The sequence below is a fragment of the Hemiscyllium ocellatum genome, chromosome 1 (assembly GCF_020745735.1).
Source record: "Hemiscyllium ocellatum isolate sHemOce1 chromosome 1, sHemOce1.pat.X.cur, whole genome shotgun sequence".
In the NCBI taxonomy this organism is placed as follows: Eukaryota; Metazoa; Chordata; class Chondrichthyes; order Orectolobiformes; family Hemiscylliidae; genus Hemiscyllium; species Hemiscyllium ocellatum.
Window position 1 is genome coordinate 163,854,483 of NC_083401.1, and position 20,957 is coordinate 163,875,439.

A 20,957-nucleotide genomic window follows, 5' to 3' on the forward strand; every position below is an offset into this window, starting at 1 on the left:
TTTTACTTTGGTTTGGTTTATGAAATTTTATGGGACTATGAATTTCTCTTCTTGAAACTATAACCCTGAAGGCTATTTTTGTGAAATCTGGCAACTGCTCAATTCCAACTATTCACTGGCTTTTAATATTTTGATTATTGCAACATCCAAGTCTGCAATTCAAAATCATCAACATCAATATTTAGCTAACTTCATCATAATGCAATTAATAGTCCATTACAATAAAGCAGGTCAGACAGAAAATTGCAGAATATTTAAACATGGAATCCAGAAGTTGCTGTCTGAGATGCCCTTGACACAGGGTGTCATTTACAGTCCTTGCAGACTAATTGAGCTAAAATCAACTGAATGGTATGAACTTGGTTTTCTTACTAATAACTCTAAAATTGCCAGAAAATATTCAGACTAGTGCATTCAAGAGCCAAGTTAAAAGAAGCACTGCTCTTTCATCAGTTAACTGATGGGGGAGGATCATAAGACATAGAATTTATAGCAAAAAGATCATCATATCATGCAACTAATATATTGACCACACTAGATTGCTGTTTAAGACCTAACAGTAATCTCGGTGTGTTCAATATATCATATCAGGTGCTTGACACTCTGATCTTTTGCCACAAATTGTGTCTTATTACCTACCCTACTAGTTACCTGATAAAAGGAGCTACAGTCCGAAAGCTAGTACTTGCAAATAAACCTGCTGGACTACAACCTGGGTGTTGTGTAATTTTAAACTTTGTCCACCCCAGTCCAACACCAGCACCTCCACTTCAAGAACCTCTATGGTTCTGAAAATTCAATTCCACATGTGTTAAGTCTTGGTTTCCTCAGAAGCGAAGTAGTGTTTGCATTTTTATTTGAAAAAAAAATGAATGTTTTAACTTATCTTCGGTTTTTTTATTTCTTTCATAAGCCCATCTTTCTTTAGACTGCTCTTTACATTATTTAAATTGAATTTAGGCTCGACCACATTCTTCCTCGTTCTGTAGATCCCACAATGACACACAGAGAACATCAACACTAGTTCAGAATACAGTATGGCTATACTCAAAGTCTGGGGTCAGCTGTCAATGGGACACAAATCAGGGCCATGATTCTTGATAAAAAGATATATTTGTTGGCAGAATCAGAGTACTATCCTCTAATTTTAATAAGTTTCATATGCAAGTTGAGATAAGAATTATAAAAATTAATAGGGGGAAAAATTATAAAGTAGGAGAACAAAACATATCAAGAGGACATTAACAGTCTCTCAATATTCCAAGTTAAAAGCTTTTACTTAAAAGCTTGAAATGACAATGATCAGTTTCCACATTTAATTGTCAAAGGGGTAAACAAACAGGCTATCTCCATGCTTTTGCCTATAACAAGCTCTTAATCTCACTTTGCGTTGAGTTAGCAGAAAGAGACAGTTCCTTCAATGGAAGAATGCAACAGATATTGCATTAAGGATTTCCATTAACATGGTTGTTTCTGTTGGACAATTGAAATGTATCAGTTCAAAAGCTAGAAAGACCTGAGAGTATGTTCTGTCAGTTTTCCTAGTCAGAGAAAATTGTATGCCTAAAAACAATCAACTTTACTGGAATTTAGTAGTAACAGGAATTTTATAGTCAATCATTTGACCAAACTCAGACCACTGTTTTCATCTTGATAACATTCCCTCGTGGCTCAAATCAATGTTTCAGTCCTTAACACATCATTGACTTAGTAGTTCACACCCATGAAGACAGGAAAGAAATCACAAATACCCTTGTGCCCAAGTTAGATAGAGGAAAGAAAATCAGATTGTGTGCTCTTTCAGCACTTCCAAAAGGAGTAACATGACAACAACGCTTTGTGTGCATTTAGTGAAGATGACATTATGAGCAGCAGAATAGCCTGCTGTGGCTATGTTTAATAACTGAGAAATGAGATTGTTTCAGAGGTTGAAAGATCAATGCTTAAGAAAATAAGAACTTAAAATGAGCAGGAGCAACCTACATTTTCCCTTAAGTTGTTCTGACACCCTGTATGATAGGGCTAATGTTGATCTCATCTTCACTTTCCCAGTAGATTCCAATATCCCTGCATTCTCTTCAAATCCAAATTTACTTGCCTCAGCTCAAATATACCTAGCCTGAGCTCCTATGAACTTCCAGGGTGCAGAATTCTAGATATTTACACACATCAAATCAATAAATTTCTTTGCATCTCATTCCCAATTGCAAATGCTGACCTCAATCTGTTGTTCTACAGTTTTAAACCTGGGAAAGTAGCTTCTAAGAATATATATTGACGTCTCAAAAATTTTATATTTCTGTAACATCACCACTCATTCTTCAAAATCCAGAGAAGTATTGACCTATTCTACTCAGATCTTCACCATAAAGCAAATCACACCCCATAGGAATCAATCCTGGTTGTGCTCCTCTCAAAGCAAATGTAACCTGAAATAACTCGAGGCTGGCATCCAGTAAATAATGGGTGAATTGGTGACAAGTGGAAAGTCCTTGACACTGATCCAGCTCAGTGAACAGGATGTCTGACACTGATGTTCTTACCTGTCAGTCCGGGCTCCCTGATTGGACAGGATTATCAGCTCCAATCAGGGAACTCATATCCCATGAGGTTTACCTGGGTGACCTTGTTACAATCACAACATATAACCCTATTTAGCTTTTGAAATCTAAACTGTTCACAGTACTCAGTGTGGTCTTCCACCAGAGCTCTGTATATAAATGCAGTAAGGGTCCTTTACTTTTATAATCCAAAGCTTTACATGCCACTTGCCCTCCTATATGCTTGTTATCATGTGCTTCATTAACAAGGATACTCAAATCCTTCTCAGACTCAAAATTTCAGTTAAATGCTCCAAGCAGGCATTTTGTTTAAGCTCTTCAACTTATATTTATAAGAACATTCACAAAAAAAATCAATGAGATGTTCTACTATAGGAGAAGAGTGTTGATTTGATTGGCAACAGAATTCTTACTTGAGTGGCACTGCTATGGAGAATGCACCAGTTAGCTAATGGCTGTCACTTAACTGCTAAGCTTTGTTTAAACCAGGCGGTTGGATTCTGATGATTGGTTTACCCTAAGAAAAGAACCAGAGAATGTGCCATTGTCTATTTTGTAAGGTTGTCAATCAATCATCATTTTCTTCTCACATTGTATAAATTGTTATGCCCCTTTGCATTGGTAGTCTTGCCAATGTCCTGCTGAGTATAAGGTGAAAAGCTTCAACAGATGCATTTTTTGAAACAACACAAGTTCTTTGCTTCAATAGCTTCTCTCAGTTTAAAAAAATAATTTCCTTTTCTCTTGCATCTTCTGAAATGAACGACCTTACAATGTCCTTCTGGGCCACTCACTTAATCTGCCCATACCCTTTGCGTTCTCAACTTACTTCCCTATCTGGTTTTGATTTTCCAGCAATCTTGAATACACTTACATAGATTACAGGTAGCTGAGACCTCATATCATAAAATTGTAACCTTGCAATTCACCAGGACATTTCAGAATCCAATAAATTTTATATGATTATTAAGAATGCTTTCACTATTTTTGTGGCTCTTTTGGAAAACCATGGTAATAGTCATCAAGTTAAAGAGATTCGTTGGCCTTTGGTTGTCTTCATTTCTCCAGTTCGGAACTTTTATTCATAGTAATCAATCAAATTTTTCACTCATTAGATTCTTGGTTTCCTACTACTTCTGCTTTGTATCATCTTCTACGATTTAGGCAAACATAAACAGATAAAGAAGAAATTTCTTCTCAATAAACTGATACTTGGAATTGCCTTGCCTAGTTAGCAGTGACAGCCGGTCACTATATATGTTCAAGCCAAGTCGGACAAGTGAATGCTATGGTGGCAGAGGTATAAACAAGGAATTAGAGTTAAGGACATAGTCAGGTCAACTACTAGCTTCTTGACGAGGCATATGAGGCAGAACAACTTCAACCTGTTCCAATTTCTAATATTTTAAGGTAAATATCAGCATATCACCCCAAAACTGTTGACTCTCTAAGCCTCCCTCATAGCCCCGAGCTCCCTTGTCAATCAAAAATATACTCAACTCAGCTGAGTTTAAAAGCTGTTTTCATTTAGTAATATACCTAATTTAAATTATTATGTACAACTTAATTTGACTCATTTGGTCAAAACGTCAAATGAATCCAGTTCAAATCATACACAGAAACTAGGGATTATTTCTGCTACAAACCTGTAGAAGAGGAAACTATACAATTTTATTCCAACCTTTAGTTCTCAGATTATAAGCATAATTGACATGAATTATTTTAATTAATTGAAATAATACACTATTTGTTCTCAACATCTTGAAGCAAAGGGATGTGCTCATAAATTGTGTTAGCTAACTTCACGCTAAATCTTTGCAGTATATTGGAAATATTTTTAAATTCAGATATGTTTTTATTTTAAGAACTGAAAAAGTACATGTTCACCTTGGCTGGAGCATGTATCCATATGGCAGGATTCAGAAGAATGTGGTCACATAACTGTTTGAGTAGAGGACCACCATTCTGCAAATTACTCAGGTATTTGGCAAATGCCAAACAGAGTTCCAAAACAGCTCCGGTGATATGAACTTTGGAAGACTACAAGAAAAACATGGATTGCAGTTATTCAGATATTCAAGTAATTTAAATAGTGATACATTAAAATGCATTTGCCCATGGAGTACATCAATTCATCTCATTTCTTATTCACTAACCAAAACAATAAGCTAGGTTTTAACGTAAGGAATAAAAAAACTACTGTTTTTACAGTAATTTGTTTTCTTGAGTACATTTTTATAAATGCATGCAATACAGAAGCATTAATTACTCCTTTTAGAAGAGTTATAAATGTTTCAAAAAATGGAGCACAAAACACCTTGTAAGCCTGTACTAAATGTAACATCTTGGTTTAAATGCATTGTTTTCAAAACTATAAGCAACAATCTCAGAGTCATTCAAAGCACTAAAAATGTGACACACAAATTTGTACAGTAGATATTCAAAGGATTAAAATTTTAGATGTATGAAACAGTATCAAAATTATTGTTATTTAGTAACATGCCCAGATAGTGCAATGTTTGATCACAAGTGAAAATAGATCAAAATAAATCAATCATAACTGAACAGAACTGGTGTGACAGTTGACAACAGGCAGTGCTTTCCAATTTATCCAAATTGATTCAAAATTCACATAGGCACAATTGCTGACCATACAAGGTCGCTGACTAAGGTGTTGACACAGATGTATATCCTCTAGATTGCTCCAGATGTTGAATGCACTTCAATTTTTATCCAGACCACTAGGTGGAGCATTCCACCAAGCTAACAGTTTCAGCTAGCTTACACTGACATGGTCTATAGTGGATAAAACGAGAGCGAGAGCACAAAATGTTAAGAGCAGAGCACGGAAATATTAGTGCTAACTTTGGAATTTTGTGCAGGTACAAATTTGCTGCAGAAGAGAAATAAATAGAGAGAAGCAAATAAGTGATCAATTGTGTGCATTAAAATTTTGTCCCCCTCAAGTGTTGTAAACTTAATCTAGTGCTAAAAAGATTACGTATTATGTTAAATTTATGGCTAACTATTAAACTACTTCAGATAACTACAGAGAACTATAAAAATCCAGAAGGTAGCAATGGAGAAGCCTTAGCCCTTGCAATTGTCCAACAGTTTCAGTATTCTTGAAACAAACAAAAACAGAAATTGCCAGATGGCAGCAACTATGCTGAGACAGCAGTATCATTTCAAGTCCAGTGATCCTTCTTTACAACTGAAAGCAGCTAAGAAAAGGTATTATTTATGATGATTGGGATGAAGGGCTGGGGGGACTGGGATTTAAAGATGAAAATGGGTATTGAGTAATTTCAGATCTCACGTAAATATGACAAATTTCAGCACAACACTGTCTAATAGTCATTGCTACCATTTCATTTCAAAATACTAAAACAGGAATAATATTTTCACCAGTAAAGCCTGCATTTTTAACATTTATTAAAAATTTATATTTGGCATCTTACATGTCCTTTGTTTAGATAAAATTGCTAACATATACACTAATCTGCAAGTGAAGCGTTTAAACCCAACAGCAGAGAATTTAGCAGAAAATTAACATGACACTTGTATGAAATACCAAGAGAGACTTTCAGAGCAGACAGAAAACTGAAATTAGCATCTGCTCATGGATAGAGGTAAAAGATTTCATTGCACAATTCAAAGACACCTCGAGAGTTCACCTGATTCTTACAGACAAGCAGCAGCAGCATGCCATTCTGCTCTGTTTTCACATTCCTATCTACCAGTAATAACTTTTGATTCCCTTGTCTAACAAGAATGTAAATTATCAGCATATTAAAAATATTAATGACCCTGTCTCCATCTCATTCTGAAGCAGAGTTCCAAATATACAAAACTCAGAAAATATTTCACCTCATTTCTTTTCTGAAAGTGAAAATCTCCAATTTTAAAAGTGCACCCTAGTTATGGACTCACTCCACAAGAGAAAATATCCTTTCCATGTCCAGCTTGTGAAAGCCATTCAGAATCTGGATGAGAGTTTCTTCGCTGAGCTGGAAGGTTTGGTTTCAAATGTTTTGTCACCATACTGGGTAACATGTTCAGTGAGCCTCTGGTGATGCAGTAGTGTTATGTCCTACTTTCTGTGTTTAGGTTTCTTTGGGCGTTGGGTGATGTCATTTCTGGTTCTTTCTCTCAGAGGACGGTAAATGGAATCCAAATCAGTGTGTTTGTTGATAGAGTTCCAGCTAGAAAGCCACATTTCTAGGAATTCTCATGCATGTCTCTGTTTGGTTTGTCCTAGGATGGATGTGTTGTCCCAGTCAAAGTGGTGTCTTTCCTCATCTATATGTAAGGATACTAGTGAGAGTGGGTCATGTCTTTTTGTGGCTAGTTGGTGTTCATGTATCTTGTGGCTGGTTTTCTGCCTATTGGTCCAGTGTAGTGTTTGTTACAGTTCATGCAAGGTATTTTGTAAATGACATTAATTTTGCTTGTCATCTCTATATGCTCCTTCAAGTTCATTAGCTGCTGTTTTAGTGTGTTGGTGGGTTTGTGGGCATCCATGATGCCAAGAGGTCTGCGTAATCTGGCAGTCATTTCCAAGCTGCCTTCGATGCAGGGGAGCATGGCTAGGGTTTCTCGGCTTGTTTTGTCTGCTTGTTTCGGTTTGCTGCTGAGAAATCGGCAGACTGTGTTTACAGAGGAACCTCAATTATCCAAATTTCGGATTATCCGAAGATGATCTCAAGGTCCCAATAGAAACATTACATCAAAGAGGTGCTTCAACACCGATAGTGTCTTTTCCTCATAATAGTTAAAAATGAACTCGGCTGAAATGCTACCGAGAACAGTCCTGGACGTCATGGGAGCCCAGGCACCATCTCCAAATTATTGACCGCCTGCGCTCTCTCTCGCCCAACACTTTCCCTGGAGTTCTACACAGGTATGTACCCTAAACTCCCCGCTCCCCAGATATTCCTCTCCAACATTGCCCTGTACAGGGCAAAGAGGGAACTTGTCAAAATGTTGCAGTTAAAAGTTGCGTGTGCGCACCTTTGGGTGTGCTATTTTGAGACTCATCTCCCCACCCCCTCCCCCCTCAAAGGCAGACTTACTGTTGGTGTCCATTCGGAGGGGGGGGGTGGGGGGTGGGGGGGTTGGAGAATGTGGTTGTGGGGATATAATAGATGGGTTGGGGGGGGGGGGGGAGAAGAAACGTTGAGGCAAAGGCGCGCGTACTGTGCTGTTGCTGCCTAGCCTCCCGAACGGGGAGTGGACTTAGCAAGTGCTCGCTGTGTCAATCCCATTCAACTGATAGGGGTGGGCTGTGGCAGAAAGACATGGGTGGCTTCATCAATGCTGCAGGTCCCTTACACAGTGCATGGTGGCTCATTGAATTAATGTCCTAATGCAGCTTCGTCTGTGGGTGTTGGGATGATTGCTTCTGTAGTTCAGTATTTGGGCCATACGTGACATTTTCTTATAGACACTGGCTTGAAGTTGCCCACTGACAGTTCGCTCTAGTAGTGAGACTGAGCCCCCTCCCCAAACCCATAGTCTCTCCCTGGAACACCAATATACAGGCTAGCCATAAAACTCACAAAAAGACTGAAACACCTAGTAGAGGACTCACACCACTCAATTCACTCCACCTAATAATTCCTGAACACCAAAGGCACCAACTAGAAGAGGATGAAATAATGATCTCCTTTGATGTAACAGCCTTATTCACATCATCATCAACCTGGCCAAAGAAACACTGACTACACTATTAGAAGGAACAAAGACACAAACAGTAGATATTTCCAACTTCATCAGCAAAGACAGCATTGCCAAACTAGTAGACCTATACCTCACTATCCATTCACTTTCAATAACAAGACCTACAAGCAAATCAACAGAACACCCATCGGATCACTCAAATCAGGACTCCCGGCAGAAACGGTAATGCAGAAACTCGAACAACAGCTCTCCCAATCATCCAAACCAAACTTTGGGTCCGCTACGTAGATGACACCTTTGTCATCACTGAAGAAAAAAATGAGAGAAAACTTTCAAGGTCATCAAAAATACCCTTACTGGCATAAAGCTCACTTAGGAGGAAGAAAATAACAAACTGCCATTCCTAGACATCACAGTACAGCTAACTTGTCAGTAGGGAGCTTCAAACCAGTGTCTACAGGAAAACAACACATACAAACAAAACACTGAACTACAGAACCAATCATCCCAACACCCACAAACAAAGCTGCATTAGGTCATTATTTCAATGTGTCACCACATACTGCAGCACAAAGGAACTATGAAGAGCAGAAGAAAATCACCTGTGCAGCATTTTCCTGAAGAAAGGGTACCCAATAAAGACAGTCTGCCAATTTCTCAGCAACAAACCGAAACAAGCAGACAAAACAAGCCGAGAAACCCTAGCCATGCTCCCCTGCATCGAAGGCAGCTTGGAAATGACTGCCAGATTACGCAGACCTCTTGGCATCATGGATGCCCACAAACACACCAATACACTAAAACAGCAGCTAATGAACTCGAAGGAGCCTATACAGATGACAAGCAAAACTAATGTCATTTACAAAATACCTTGCATGAACTGTAACAAACACTACATTGGACCAACAGGCAGAAAACCAGCCACAAGATACATGAACATCAACTAGCCACAAAAAGACATGACCCACTCTCACTAGTATCCTTACATATAGATGAGGAAGAACACCCTTTTGACTGGGGCAACACATCCATCCTAGGACAAGCCGGACAGAGGCACGCACGAGAATTCCTAGAAGTGTGGCATTCCAACTGGAACTCCATCAACAAACACATTGATTTGGACCCCATCTACCATCCTCTGAGGAAAAAGAACTGGAAATGAGATCACCAAACACCTAAAGAAACCTAAACACATAAATAGAAAGTAGGACATAACACCAGTGCTTTACCAGAGGCTCACTGATGATACAAAACATCTGAAACAGAACCTTCCAACTCAGTGAGCAAACTCACATCCAGAACCTCAAACTGAGCTACAAATCTTTTCAAAACTCGTTAACCATTCAAGACCTGACAAGCTCAGTTAAATCACCCTCACTCTTCTAAATGCAAGCAGCAGCTGAGTTTAAACAAACCCAGAAGACTAGAGCTAAGGTAAGACAGTTTGTTTTAAAATTACTTACCGATAGCGGACAGCGGTGTTTTTTTTTCTTCACAGAAAGAGCAGGAGCAGCAGGGGAAAATGACGACGACCAGAGGGGCAGCCGGGAAGGAAAGTAGTGAGTATAAATACTCACCCTTCGACGCCAACAGTCATTTTGAGTGCGAGCAGCAGCTGAGTTTAAACAAACCCGGAAGACTACAGCTAAGGTAAGACAGTTTGTTTTAAAATTACGTACCGGTAGTGGGCAGCGGTGTTTTATTTTCTTCAGAGAAAGAGCGGGAGCGGCAGGGGGAAGTGACAACGACCAGAGGGGCAGCCGGGAAGGAAAGCAGTGAGTATATAAATCAGGAAGGCGGCTAAAACTGAGACTCTACAACTGTAGTGTCTCCCACCCGCCCTCCTCCTCTAACCTCCTTAATAAGTACTCTGGTTTTTTTAAGGTAAGGATTTTCTAATTTTGTTTTAATCAGTGACTGGTTAAAAATTTACTTTTTTTGTTTATCTATTAATTGGTTTTTAGAAAAAGACTAGAGCATAGAGGTATCAGAAATTACTTTAACTCAAACCTGCACAAAGTAATAAAGCAATTAACTAAGCAGAGATGGCTGGGCAGGTGATGTGCTGTAGCTGTATGATGTGGGAGCTGGCTGATCCCATTGTGAATGGCGGTGACCACATCTGCAGCAAGTGTTGGTTGCTGGAAGAACTCTGGATCACAGTTGATGATCTGGAATCTGAGCTTCAAACACTGTGGCACATCCGGGAGGGGGAAGAGTTACCTGGACGCTTTGTTTCAGGAGGCAGAAACACCTGGGAGATTAAGTAATTCACATTCAGTTAGTGATCAGGGACATCAGAGTGTGACTTTAAGTGAGGCAGGTAGGGGGAACCTCAACCCTTGACCTTGTCCAACAGGTATGAGATTCTTGCTCCCTGTGCAGATGAGGAAAAGGGCTCTGGACAGGATGAGCCAGCTGACCACAACACCATGGTGGAGGTGGCCATTCAAGAGGGGGGAGCAAAAAGACAAGTAGCTGTAATAGGGGATTCTATAATTAGGGGGACAGATAGTATTCTTTGCAAGCCAGATCGGGAGTCTCGCATGGTGTGTTGCCTGCCCGGGACATCTCCGACCGGCTTGAAAGGATATTGGAGCAGGAGGAGGAGAATCTAGTTGTTGTGATCCACGTTGGGACTAACAACATAGGCAAAGCTAGGGTGGAGGGCCTGTTATCAAGCACTAGGAAGGAAATTGAAGTACAGGTCCTCAAGGGTCATAATCTCTAGATTACTGCCCGAGCCACGTGCCAATTGGCATAGGGATAAGGGATTGGTGTGGGAAAGAGGGATTCCACTTCATAGGGCATTGGTATCAGTTTTGGAACCGAGGGGATCTGTATAGTTGGGGCGGTCTCCACCTGAACCGATCAGGTACCAATGTTCTAGTGAAGACGATAAATAGTGTGGTCAGTAGGACTTTAGACTTCTGAGTTTGGCGGGGGGGGGGGGGGGGGGGGGGAAAGTGAAAGCGACAGGGAGTATGGAGTTAAATGGAAAGATAAGCAACAGGATAGCATATGTGCAGGCGGATTTAAACTCGAGGCAGATTGGGAATGCAGCAATAATGAAGGATAACTTTGGACATCTTATGACCCAATATCTTTAATGATAAGAAAGTTAGCATTAAGGCACTTTACCTGAATGCTCGTAGCATTTGTAACAAAGCAGATAAACTAATGGCACAGATCATAGTGAATGATTATGATGTGGTAGGCATCACAGAGACGTGGTTACGGGGGGGGGGGTCAGGACTGGCAGTTAAACATCCAAGGATTTTCAACTTATCGAAAAGACAGGGAGGTCGGCAGAGGGGGTGGGGTTGCCTTGTTAGTTCAGAACAAAATTAAATCTATGGCACTAAATGACATAGTGTCGGATGATGTGGAGTCTGTGTGGGTGGAATTGAGGAACCACAAAGGCAAAAAAAACCATAATGGGAGTTATGTACAGACCTCCTAACAGTGGTCAGGACCAGGGGCGCAATATGTACTGGGAAATAGAGAAGGCATGTCAGAAAGGCAAGGTCACGGTGATCATGGGAGACTTCAATATGTAGGTGGACTGGGTAAATAATGTTGCCGGTGGATCCAAAGAAAGGGAATTCATGGAATGCTTACAGGATGGCTTTTTGGAACAGCTTGTCTTGGAGCCCACATGGGAGCAGGCTATTCTGGACCAAGTGCTATGTAGTGAACCAGACTTGATAAAAAATCTTAAAGTAAGGGAACACTCAGGAAGCAGCGATCATAATATGGTAGAGTTCAGTCTGCAGTTTGAAAGAGAGAAGGCAAAATCGGATGTAACGGTGTTACAGTTAAATAAAGGAAATTGTGAGGGCATGAGAGAGGAACTGACGAAAATAGACTGGAAGCACAGCCTAGCGGGGAAGACAGTACAGCAAAAATGGCAGGAGTTTGTGGGTATAATTGAGGACATGGACAGAGGTTCATTCCCAAGAAAAGAAAGATTATCCGGGGAGGGATTCGACAGCCATGGCTAACAAAGGAAGTCAAGAAATGTATTAAAGAAAAAGAGAGATCCTATAAAGTGGCCAAGAGCAGTGGGAAATCAGAAGATTGGGAAGGCTACAAAAACAAACAGAGGATAACAAAGAGAGAAATAAGGAAGGAGAGGATCAAATATGAAGGTAGGCTAGCCAGCAATATTAGAAATGATAGCAAAAGTTTCTTTCAATACATAAGAAACAAACGACAGACAAAAGTAGACATTGGGCCACTTCAAACTGATGCTGGAAGCCTAATGATGGGAGATAAGGAAATAGCAGGAGAACTTAACAAGTACTTTGCGTCAGTCTTCACAGTGGAAGACATGAGTAATATCCCAACAATTAAAGGGAGTCAGGGGGCTGAGTTGAGTATGGTTGCCATTACAAAAGAGAAAGTGCTAGCTCACTCTCTCAGCAGAGAGTTTGCAGTGGCTGTTTGAAGGCTCGGTGACGTTTGTTTAAGAGTTTAAATTTGAAAGTTTTTTTTTAAAATAAGCGCGGAGCGGATCCAGAAGCTGGTGTAGCGCAAGCTTACCTGGATAAGTTGTTTTCCTATAAAGGCGCACAGGAGAGGAACCCGAGGCACTACAGAGGTAGAGCCTCCCACCCACCCTCCTCCTCTAACCTAATAATAAGACCCGTTGTGGTAAGAAGGTAAGTGCTTCATTTTGCTTATTCTAGTGTTTAGACTTAGTTTTTTTTTAAAGGCTACTTTTAGAGGGATGGCAGTGAAGGCAGTGGAATGTTCCTCTTGCAACATGTTTGAGCTGAGGGATGCCATGGTCGTCCCTGCTGACTACACTTGCAGGAAGTGCACCCATCTCCAAGACCGTGTTAGGGAACTGGAGCTGGAGTTGGATGGACTTAGGATCATTCGGGAGGCAGAGGGGGTCATAGATCGGAGCTTTAGGGAAGTAGTAACTCCAAAGATTGCAGACAGATGGGTGACAGTCAGGGGGACTGGGAGGAAGCAGCCAGTGCAGAGACACCCTGCGGATAACTGGGGTTCTTTCTGGGGAAGGTGGGACCTCTATAAACAGAATGGTCTACAGAATGAACCTGAGGGGCACCAGTATCCTTGGGGGAAGGTTTGCTAGTGCTCTTTCGGGGGGTTTAAACTAACTCTGCAGGGGCATGGGAACCTAGACTGTAGCTTTAGGCTGCAGGACCTGGAGCGTAGGGAGGTTAGGAACATGGCATCAATCTCGAAGGAGGGTGTCTGTAAACAGGAAGGTGGCTTGAAGTGTGTAGACTTCAATGCGAGAAGTATACGAAATAAGGTAGGTGAACTTGTAGCGTGGGTTTGCACCTGGGAGTTCGATGTTGTGCTATTACGGAGACATGGGTAGAACAGGGACAGGATGGGTTGTTGCAAGTTCCAGGGTTTAAATGTTTTAGTTGGGTCAAAGGTGGGGGTAAAAGAGGGGTAAGTGTGGCATTGCCTGTCAAAGATAGTATTACAGCGGTGGAAAGGACGATGGATGAAGACTCGCCATCTGAGGTAGTTTGGGCTGTGCTTAGAAATAGGAAAGGTGAGGTCACCCTGTTAGGAGTTTTCTACAGGCCTCCTAATAGTCCTAGAAACGTAGAAGAAAGGATTGCGAGGATGATTCAGGAGAAGAGTGAAAGTAATAGGGTGGTTGTTATGGGGGACTTTAAGCTATAGCTCGAGTACGTTAGATGGGTCAGTGTTTGTCCAATGTGTGCAGGAGGGTTTCCTGAAACAATATGTAGACAGGCCAAAAAGAGGTGAGGCCATACTGGATTTGGTTCTGAGTAACGAACCAGGGCAGGTGTTAGAATTGGAGGTAGGTGAGCACTTTGGGGACAGTGACCACAATTCGGTGACTTTTATTCTAGTGATGGAGAGGGATAAGTGTGCACTACAGGGCAAGAGTTATAGCTGGGGGCAGGGAAATTATGATGCGGTGAGGCATGACTTAGGATGTGTGGCTTGGAAAAGTAGGCTTCAAGGGAAGGGTGCAATCGATATGTGGAGCTTGTTCAAGGAGCAACTATTGTGTGTCCTTGATAAGTATGTACCTGTCAGGCAGGGAGGAAAGGGTTGTGTGAGGGAGCCGTGGTCTAATAAGGATTTGGAATCCCTTGTTAAAGGGAAGAGGGTGGCCTATGTAAAGATGAGGCGTGAACGTTCAATTGGGGCAATTGAGAGTTATAAGGTAGCCAGGAAGGATCTAAAGAGAGAACTAAGAGCAGCAAGGAGGGGACATGAGAAGTCCTTGGCTGGTAGGATTAGGGAAAACCCAAAGGCTTTCTATAGGTATGTCAGGAATAAAAGAATGACTAGGGTAGGAAGAGATCCAGTCAAGGATAGTAGTGGGAAGTTGCGTGTGGAGGCTGAAGAAATTGGAGAGACACTGAATGAATACTTTTCATCAGTATTCACTCAGGAACAGGACATTGTTGCCGATGCGAATATTGAGTCACAATTAATTAGAATGGATGGCTTTGTGATATGTAGGGAAGAGGTGTTGGAAATTCTGGAAAGGGTGAATATAGATAAGTCCCCTGGGCCTGATGGCATTTATCCTAGGATTCTCTAGGAAGCAAGGGAGGAGATTGCAGAGCCATTGGCCTTGATTTTTATGTCCTTGTTGTCTACAGGAATAGTGCCAGAAGACTGGAGGATAGCAAATGTGGTTCCCTTGTTCAAGAAGGGGAGTAGGGATAACCCTAGTAACTATAGGCCAGTGAGTCTTACCTCTGTTGTGGGCAAAGTCTTAGAGACAACTGTAAGGGATAGGATTTATGAACATCTGGATAGGAATGATGTGATCAAGGATAGTCAGCATGGTTTTGTGAAGGGTAGGTCGTGCCTCACAAACCTTATTGAATTCTTTGAGAAGGTGACTAAGGAGGTGGACGAGGGTAAAGCGGTTGATGTGGTGTATATGGATTTTAGTAAGGCGTTTGATAAGGTTCCCCATGGTAGGCTACTGCAAAAAATACAGAGGTATGGCATTGAGGGGGAGTTGGAGGTTTGGATTAGGAATTGACTGGCTGGAAGACGACAGAGGGTAGTAGTTGATGGTAAAGGTTCATCTTGGAGTGCAGTTACCAGCGGTGTTCCACAAGGATCTGTTCTGGGACCATTGCTGTTTGTCATTTTTATAAATGACCTGGAGGAGGGGCTAGAAGGTTGGGTGAGCAAGTTTGCGGATGATACGAAGGTCGGTGGAGTTGTTGACAGTGAGGAAGGATGTGGCAGGTTACAACGGGATATAGATAAGCTGCAGAGCTGGGCAGAAAGGTGGCAAATGGAGTTCAATGTTGCTAAGTGTGACGTGATTCACTTTGGTAAGAGTAACAAGAAGATGGAGTATTGGGCTAATGGTCGGATACTTGGTAGTGTGGATGAGCAGTGGGATCTTGGTGTCCATGTACACAGATTTCTGAAAGTTGCCACCCAGGTAAATAGTGCTGTGGAGAAGGCATATGGCGTACTGGCTTTTATTGGTAGAGGAATTGAGTTCCGGAGTCCTGAGGTCATGTTGCAGTTGTATAAGACTCTGGTGTGGCCACATCTGGAGTATTGTGTGCAGTTTTGGTCGCCATACTATAGGAAGGATGTGGAGACACTGGAACAGGTGCAAAGGAGGTTTACCAGGATGTTGCCTGGTATGGCAGGAAGATCGTATAAGGAAAGGCTGAGGTGCTTGGGGCTGTTTTCATTGGAGAAAAGGAGGTTTAGGGGTGACTTGATAGAGGTGTACAAGATGATTAGGGGTTTAGATGGGGTTGACCACGAGAACCTTTTTCCACGTATGGAGTCAGATATTACGAGGGGGCATAGCTTTAAATTAAGGGGTGGTAGGTATAGGACTGATGTTAGGGGTGGATTCTTTACTCAGCGAGTCGTGAGTTCATGGAATGCCCTGCCAGTAACAGTGGTGGATCTCCCTCTTTATGGGCATTTAAACAGGCATTGGATAGGCATATGGAGGAAAGTGGGCTAGTGTAGGTTAGGTGGGCTTGGATCGGCGCAACATCGAGGGCCGAAGGGCCTGTACTGTGCTGTATTTTTCTATGTTCTAAAAGTTAAAAGGTCTTAAAATTGATAAATATCCTGGCCCCGATGGGCTACATCCGAGGGTTCTGAGGGAGGTGGCTGAGGAAATTCCAACTCAATTGTTGGAATCTTTCAAAAGTCACTGGAGTCAGGGAAAGTCCCGGATGATTGTAAGATCACTGTTGTAACCCCCTTGTTCAAGAAAGGATCAAGACAAAAGATGGAAAATAATAGGCCAATTAGCCTAACCTCGGTTGTTGGTAAAATTCTAGAATCCATCATTAAGGATGAGGTTTCTAAATTCTTCAAAGAGCAGAGTCAGATTAAAACAAGTCAACATAGATTTAGTAAGGCGAGGTCATGCCTGATAAACCTGTTGGAATTCTTTGAAGAGGTGACAAGTAGATTAGACCAGGGAAACCTAGTGGATATGGTCTATCGAGACTTCCAAAAGGCCTTTGATAAGCTGCCACACGGGAGGCTGCTGAGCAAGGTGAGGGCCCATGGTGTTCAAGGTGAGCTACTGGTATGGATTGAGGACTGGCTGTCTGACAGAAGGCAGAGAGTTGGGATAAAAGGTTCTTTTTCGGAATGGCAGCCGGTGACAAGCAGAGTCCCGCAGGGTCCAGGGTTGGGGCCGCAGCTGTTCACGTTACATATTAATGATGTGGATGAAGGGACTGGGGGCATTCTAGCAAAGTATGCCGATGAGACAAAGTTAGGTGGACAGGCAGGTAGTACTGAGGAAGTGGGGAGGCTGTAGAAGGATCTAGACAGTTTGGGAGAGTGGTCCAGGAAATGGCTGATGGAATTCAATGTGAGGTCTTGCACTTTGGAAAAAAGAATACAAGCATGGACTACTTTCTAAACGGTGAGAAAATTCGTAAACCCAAAGTACAAAGGGATCTGGGAGTGCTAGTCGAGGATTCTCTAAAGGGAAACATACAAGCTGAGTCCATGATTAAGAAAGCGAATGCAATGTCATCATTTATCTCAAGAGGATTGGAATATAAAAGCACCGTTGTGCTACCAAGACTTTATAAAGCTCTGGTTTGGCCTCATTTGGAGTACTGTGTCCAGTTTTGGTCCCCACACCTCAGGAAGGACATACTGGCACTGGAGCATGTCCAGCGGAGATTCACATGGATGATCCTTGGAATGGTAGGTCTAACATACGATGAATGGCTGAGGATGCTGGGATTGTATTCATTAGAGTTTAGAAGATTAAGGGGGGATCTAATAGAAACTTACAAGATAATACATGGCTTGGAAAGGATGGACGCTAGGAAATTGTTTCCGTTAGGCGAGGAGACTAGGACCTGTGGATACAGCCTTAGAATTAGAGGGGGTCAATTCAGAACAGAAATGCGGAGACATTTCTTCAGCCAGTGAGTGGTGGGCCTGTGGAATTCATTGCTGCAGAGTGCAGTGGAGGCCGGGATGCCAAATATCTTCAAGGCAGAGATTGATAAATTCTTGATGTCACAAGCAATTAAGGGCTACGGGGAGAATGCTGGTTTAGTGGAGCTGAAATGCCCATCAGCCATGATTGAATGGTGGAGTGGACTCGATGGGCCGAATGGCCTTACTTCCACTCATTTGTCTTCTGGTCTTATGGTCTAAACAAGACCAACCTCTTCAGTCATTCCTCCAACCATTTTATTAGACCAACTCTAAACTTCCTCCAACGCATTTACATGCTACCATAATTATGATGATCAAAACTGTGCAAGTACTTGAGATGTCGACTTACCAATGCCCTATATAGCTGAATCATGAGGTCCTTACTTTTATGATCAACTCCTCTCAAAATAAAGGAGTGCTTCCATTAGCTGTCTTAATGACTCTTTGCGATTCATGCACAACAATACCTAGGTCTTTCTCCAACTTGGAATTCTGTTGCCATTTTCCACTTAAACAATATTCATTTTGTATTCTTCCTGCCAAAGTCATCAACTTTACATTTTTCCCCATACCATAGTTCATAGTTCATCTGCCAGATCTTTACCCACTCCCTTAACAAGGAGCCAAATCAACACAGGTTATGTCATCTTCACAATATGCATTCTGACCTATCTTTGTAAGACCAGCAGACTTAGCCATTGTCAATTACATCATTGATCTAAATTGTAAAACATTGAGAGCTCTATGGGATCCCATTCATCTTATCCTATCAATCTGAAAAACGACACATTTATGCATTCTCTGCTTTCTACCAACCAGCTAATCATTGATCCATGTCAGTACTTTAACCACTACACCAAGTTCCTTTATGCAATAAGCTTTTATGTGGCCCATTGTCAAATGCCTTCTAGAAATCCAAGTATAGTGCCTCGATAGGCTTCCCTTTAGTCACAGTACACATTATTCCCTCAGGGCATTTGAAAAAATAGGTTAAACATTATTTTTCTTTCACAAAACCACGCAGTCTTCCCAATTACCTTGCGTCTCTCCAGGTGTCCTGTTTTCACCTCCCTAATGTTAAATTCTAAACTTTCCCCACAACAGGCATCAAGCTAACTTATCCATAGCTCCCTGTTTTCTGCCTCACTCCCTTCTTGAATAAAGGGGTTATTACTTACTACTTTTCACTCTGATAGAACCTTTTCTAAATTCACTGAATTTTAGTAAATTAATTGGTAATTTTCTATCTCAACCAATTATCTGGTCAGTTATCACCTTCTGTTTTGACACACTACTGTACACAAATTTGCTGTTACTTGCTTACAGTACAATGACTAAAATTCAAAAGTAATCCACTGACAAAACAATGGTCTACAAAAACCCAAGTTTTTTTTCTTACTTATACAGGCAAGGGAAAGTCAAACAAGCTCATCACTTGTTTCATTATATTCATGATTATAAAATGGTAAAGATTTAGAGAGACAAATTTAAGAACTGCAGATTTATTCAATTCCTCAAATCTTCCTGCTATCAAACAAGAAATAAGATGTCTTGGAGCATGTAAATTGTACATTGCCTCTGACCTTTCAATGAAGTTACCCTGCACTTTAATGGGAAGAAAATGCAAAACACTTTTTAAGAATAGTGCTTTTTTGGTTTTCTAAAAACACTTTTCGCCTGTTGAATTGGGCAATGTACTCCAAGAATCAATGCTTTGAGAAACAGTGTTAAGTTGTTTCATGTTTGATTGGATTAAATTAATTGCTGAGCCTTGTTTAAAACCATACAAAAAAATTAATAGGTTGTTTCAATATTGACCTTTTCGAGGCTATATCCAATGACAAGAAAGCCTTTAGAAGAGAGTATTTGCTCTTGCATGGCCACAGAGTTCTTCAGTAATTCCATTATAAAAGCCAACAATGTGGAGCTAAAATAAAGTCAGAAAAAGGAGATGAAGTCATTAACATTCCAAATATGCCTGAACCAAGAGAATTTCAGATAGCAAATTATTTTGACAGTTACAACCTATATTAGCTCATTAAGTTCTTGTAATGCTTCTTTTTTTAAGATCAACAACAAACTATTTGGATCAATGCACTGTAGGAATGGAGTGCTGCAATCAACAAAAGGAAATTCTTGGAGCAGCTAAGCATTCTTTACTTAATTGTAGCAGAGAGAATGATTTTGAAAAAAAAATGTAACAGAGAGTAGAAAAACAAGTTTGAGAGGAAACAATACAAGAATTAATAAACACAGAAGAATCATGAAGAGAAATGGTGAAAAATGATAGCAGATAAAAGTAGAAACACTAGCAGCAGAGGATTAGTGACAGTGAAAAATGTGACCTTGAGAAGACAGCGTGGAAATCTGAGAAGAAATTCAAAACTGATACCTACTGCATGAAGAGAAGTGACTGATGGCTAACAAGTATAGGTTCATTTCTTTAAAATTTTAATGCTAATAAGTTATGGAAACTTTCAAGATGAGAGGTTCTCAAAAATCAAGGTAAAGTGGTGAGTTGAACAGGTCCTGAAGGTTGAGAAATTTACAAGGTTATGAATAAAATGTGAAAATACAGATTAAGCATGACTCATCTTTCAAAGAGCTAACACAAGTTTGACAAGTCAATTAATATGCTTTTGAGCTGCAAATTTCTTGACTTCCACTGTTAACCTATCACGGTATCCTTGGAATAATGAACAATCAATCCCAGAACAGGATGTAATACATCTTAGAGTTACTTACCAAACTGTGCTGTCAACTTGGTCAGAAGAATGCTGTCTGTAATCGAGCTGTGCAAATAATGGAAAAAGCACCTGGATGCCACCAATTGAATGTATAGCACTTTGTACAGAATGTGTTACAACAGCTTTGACGTCCTATTTGAAAGAAATTTAAAATCAAAATCACCAAAGATGAACTTTACACTTGCACCTTTATGAAAATGTTTTGGAAATGCAAGAAAAAAGTCACATTTATTTAAAATTAGCATACTATAATTTTAGCATTCAGATTTTTATGCTAAGAACTTATTTTAAGAATATATTTTATAATTACAAAAGTTCTAGTTCCATTACAGCCTTTTCTAGTGTGTCAAAATCCTTCAATGACTATCAAACCTTGAATCTGAACATTTTTTCCGTATAAGTAGATCATTCGCATGGATCAAAAACTAAATCTTAACTTTGCTTTACAAATATTCAGTACTTAAAGTCACAACAAAATCATAAAATGATGTTGTGCAATTGTTGCTGAGCCAGAACATTAAAA

At 40.7% G+C, this 20,957-nt stretch overlaps 1 protein-coding gene across 1 annotated transcript in view; it reads right to left on the reverse strand.

The window, feature by feature from the left end:
* lrba (LPS-responsive vesicle trafficking, beach and anchor containing) overlaps positions 1 to 20,957 on the reverse strand; it is an 866,835-nt gene that overhangs the window by 780,543 nt on the left and 65,335 nt on the right. The window contains exons 11-13 of the mRNA XM_060827381.1: positions 20,433 to 20,566; positions 19,506 to 19,614; positions 4,449 to 4,601 (exon numbers count right to left, since the gene is read on the reverse strand). Of these exons, the coding sequence (XP_060683364.1) occupies positions 4,449 to 4,601; positions 19,506 to 19,614; positions 20,433 to 20,566 (396 nt within the window). The remainder of the gene's footprint in view (positions 1 to 4,448; positions 4,602 to 19,505; positions 19,615 to 20,432; positions 20,567 to 20,957) is intronic.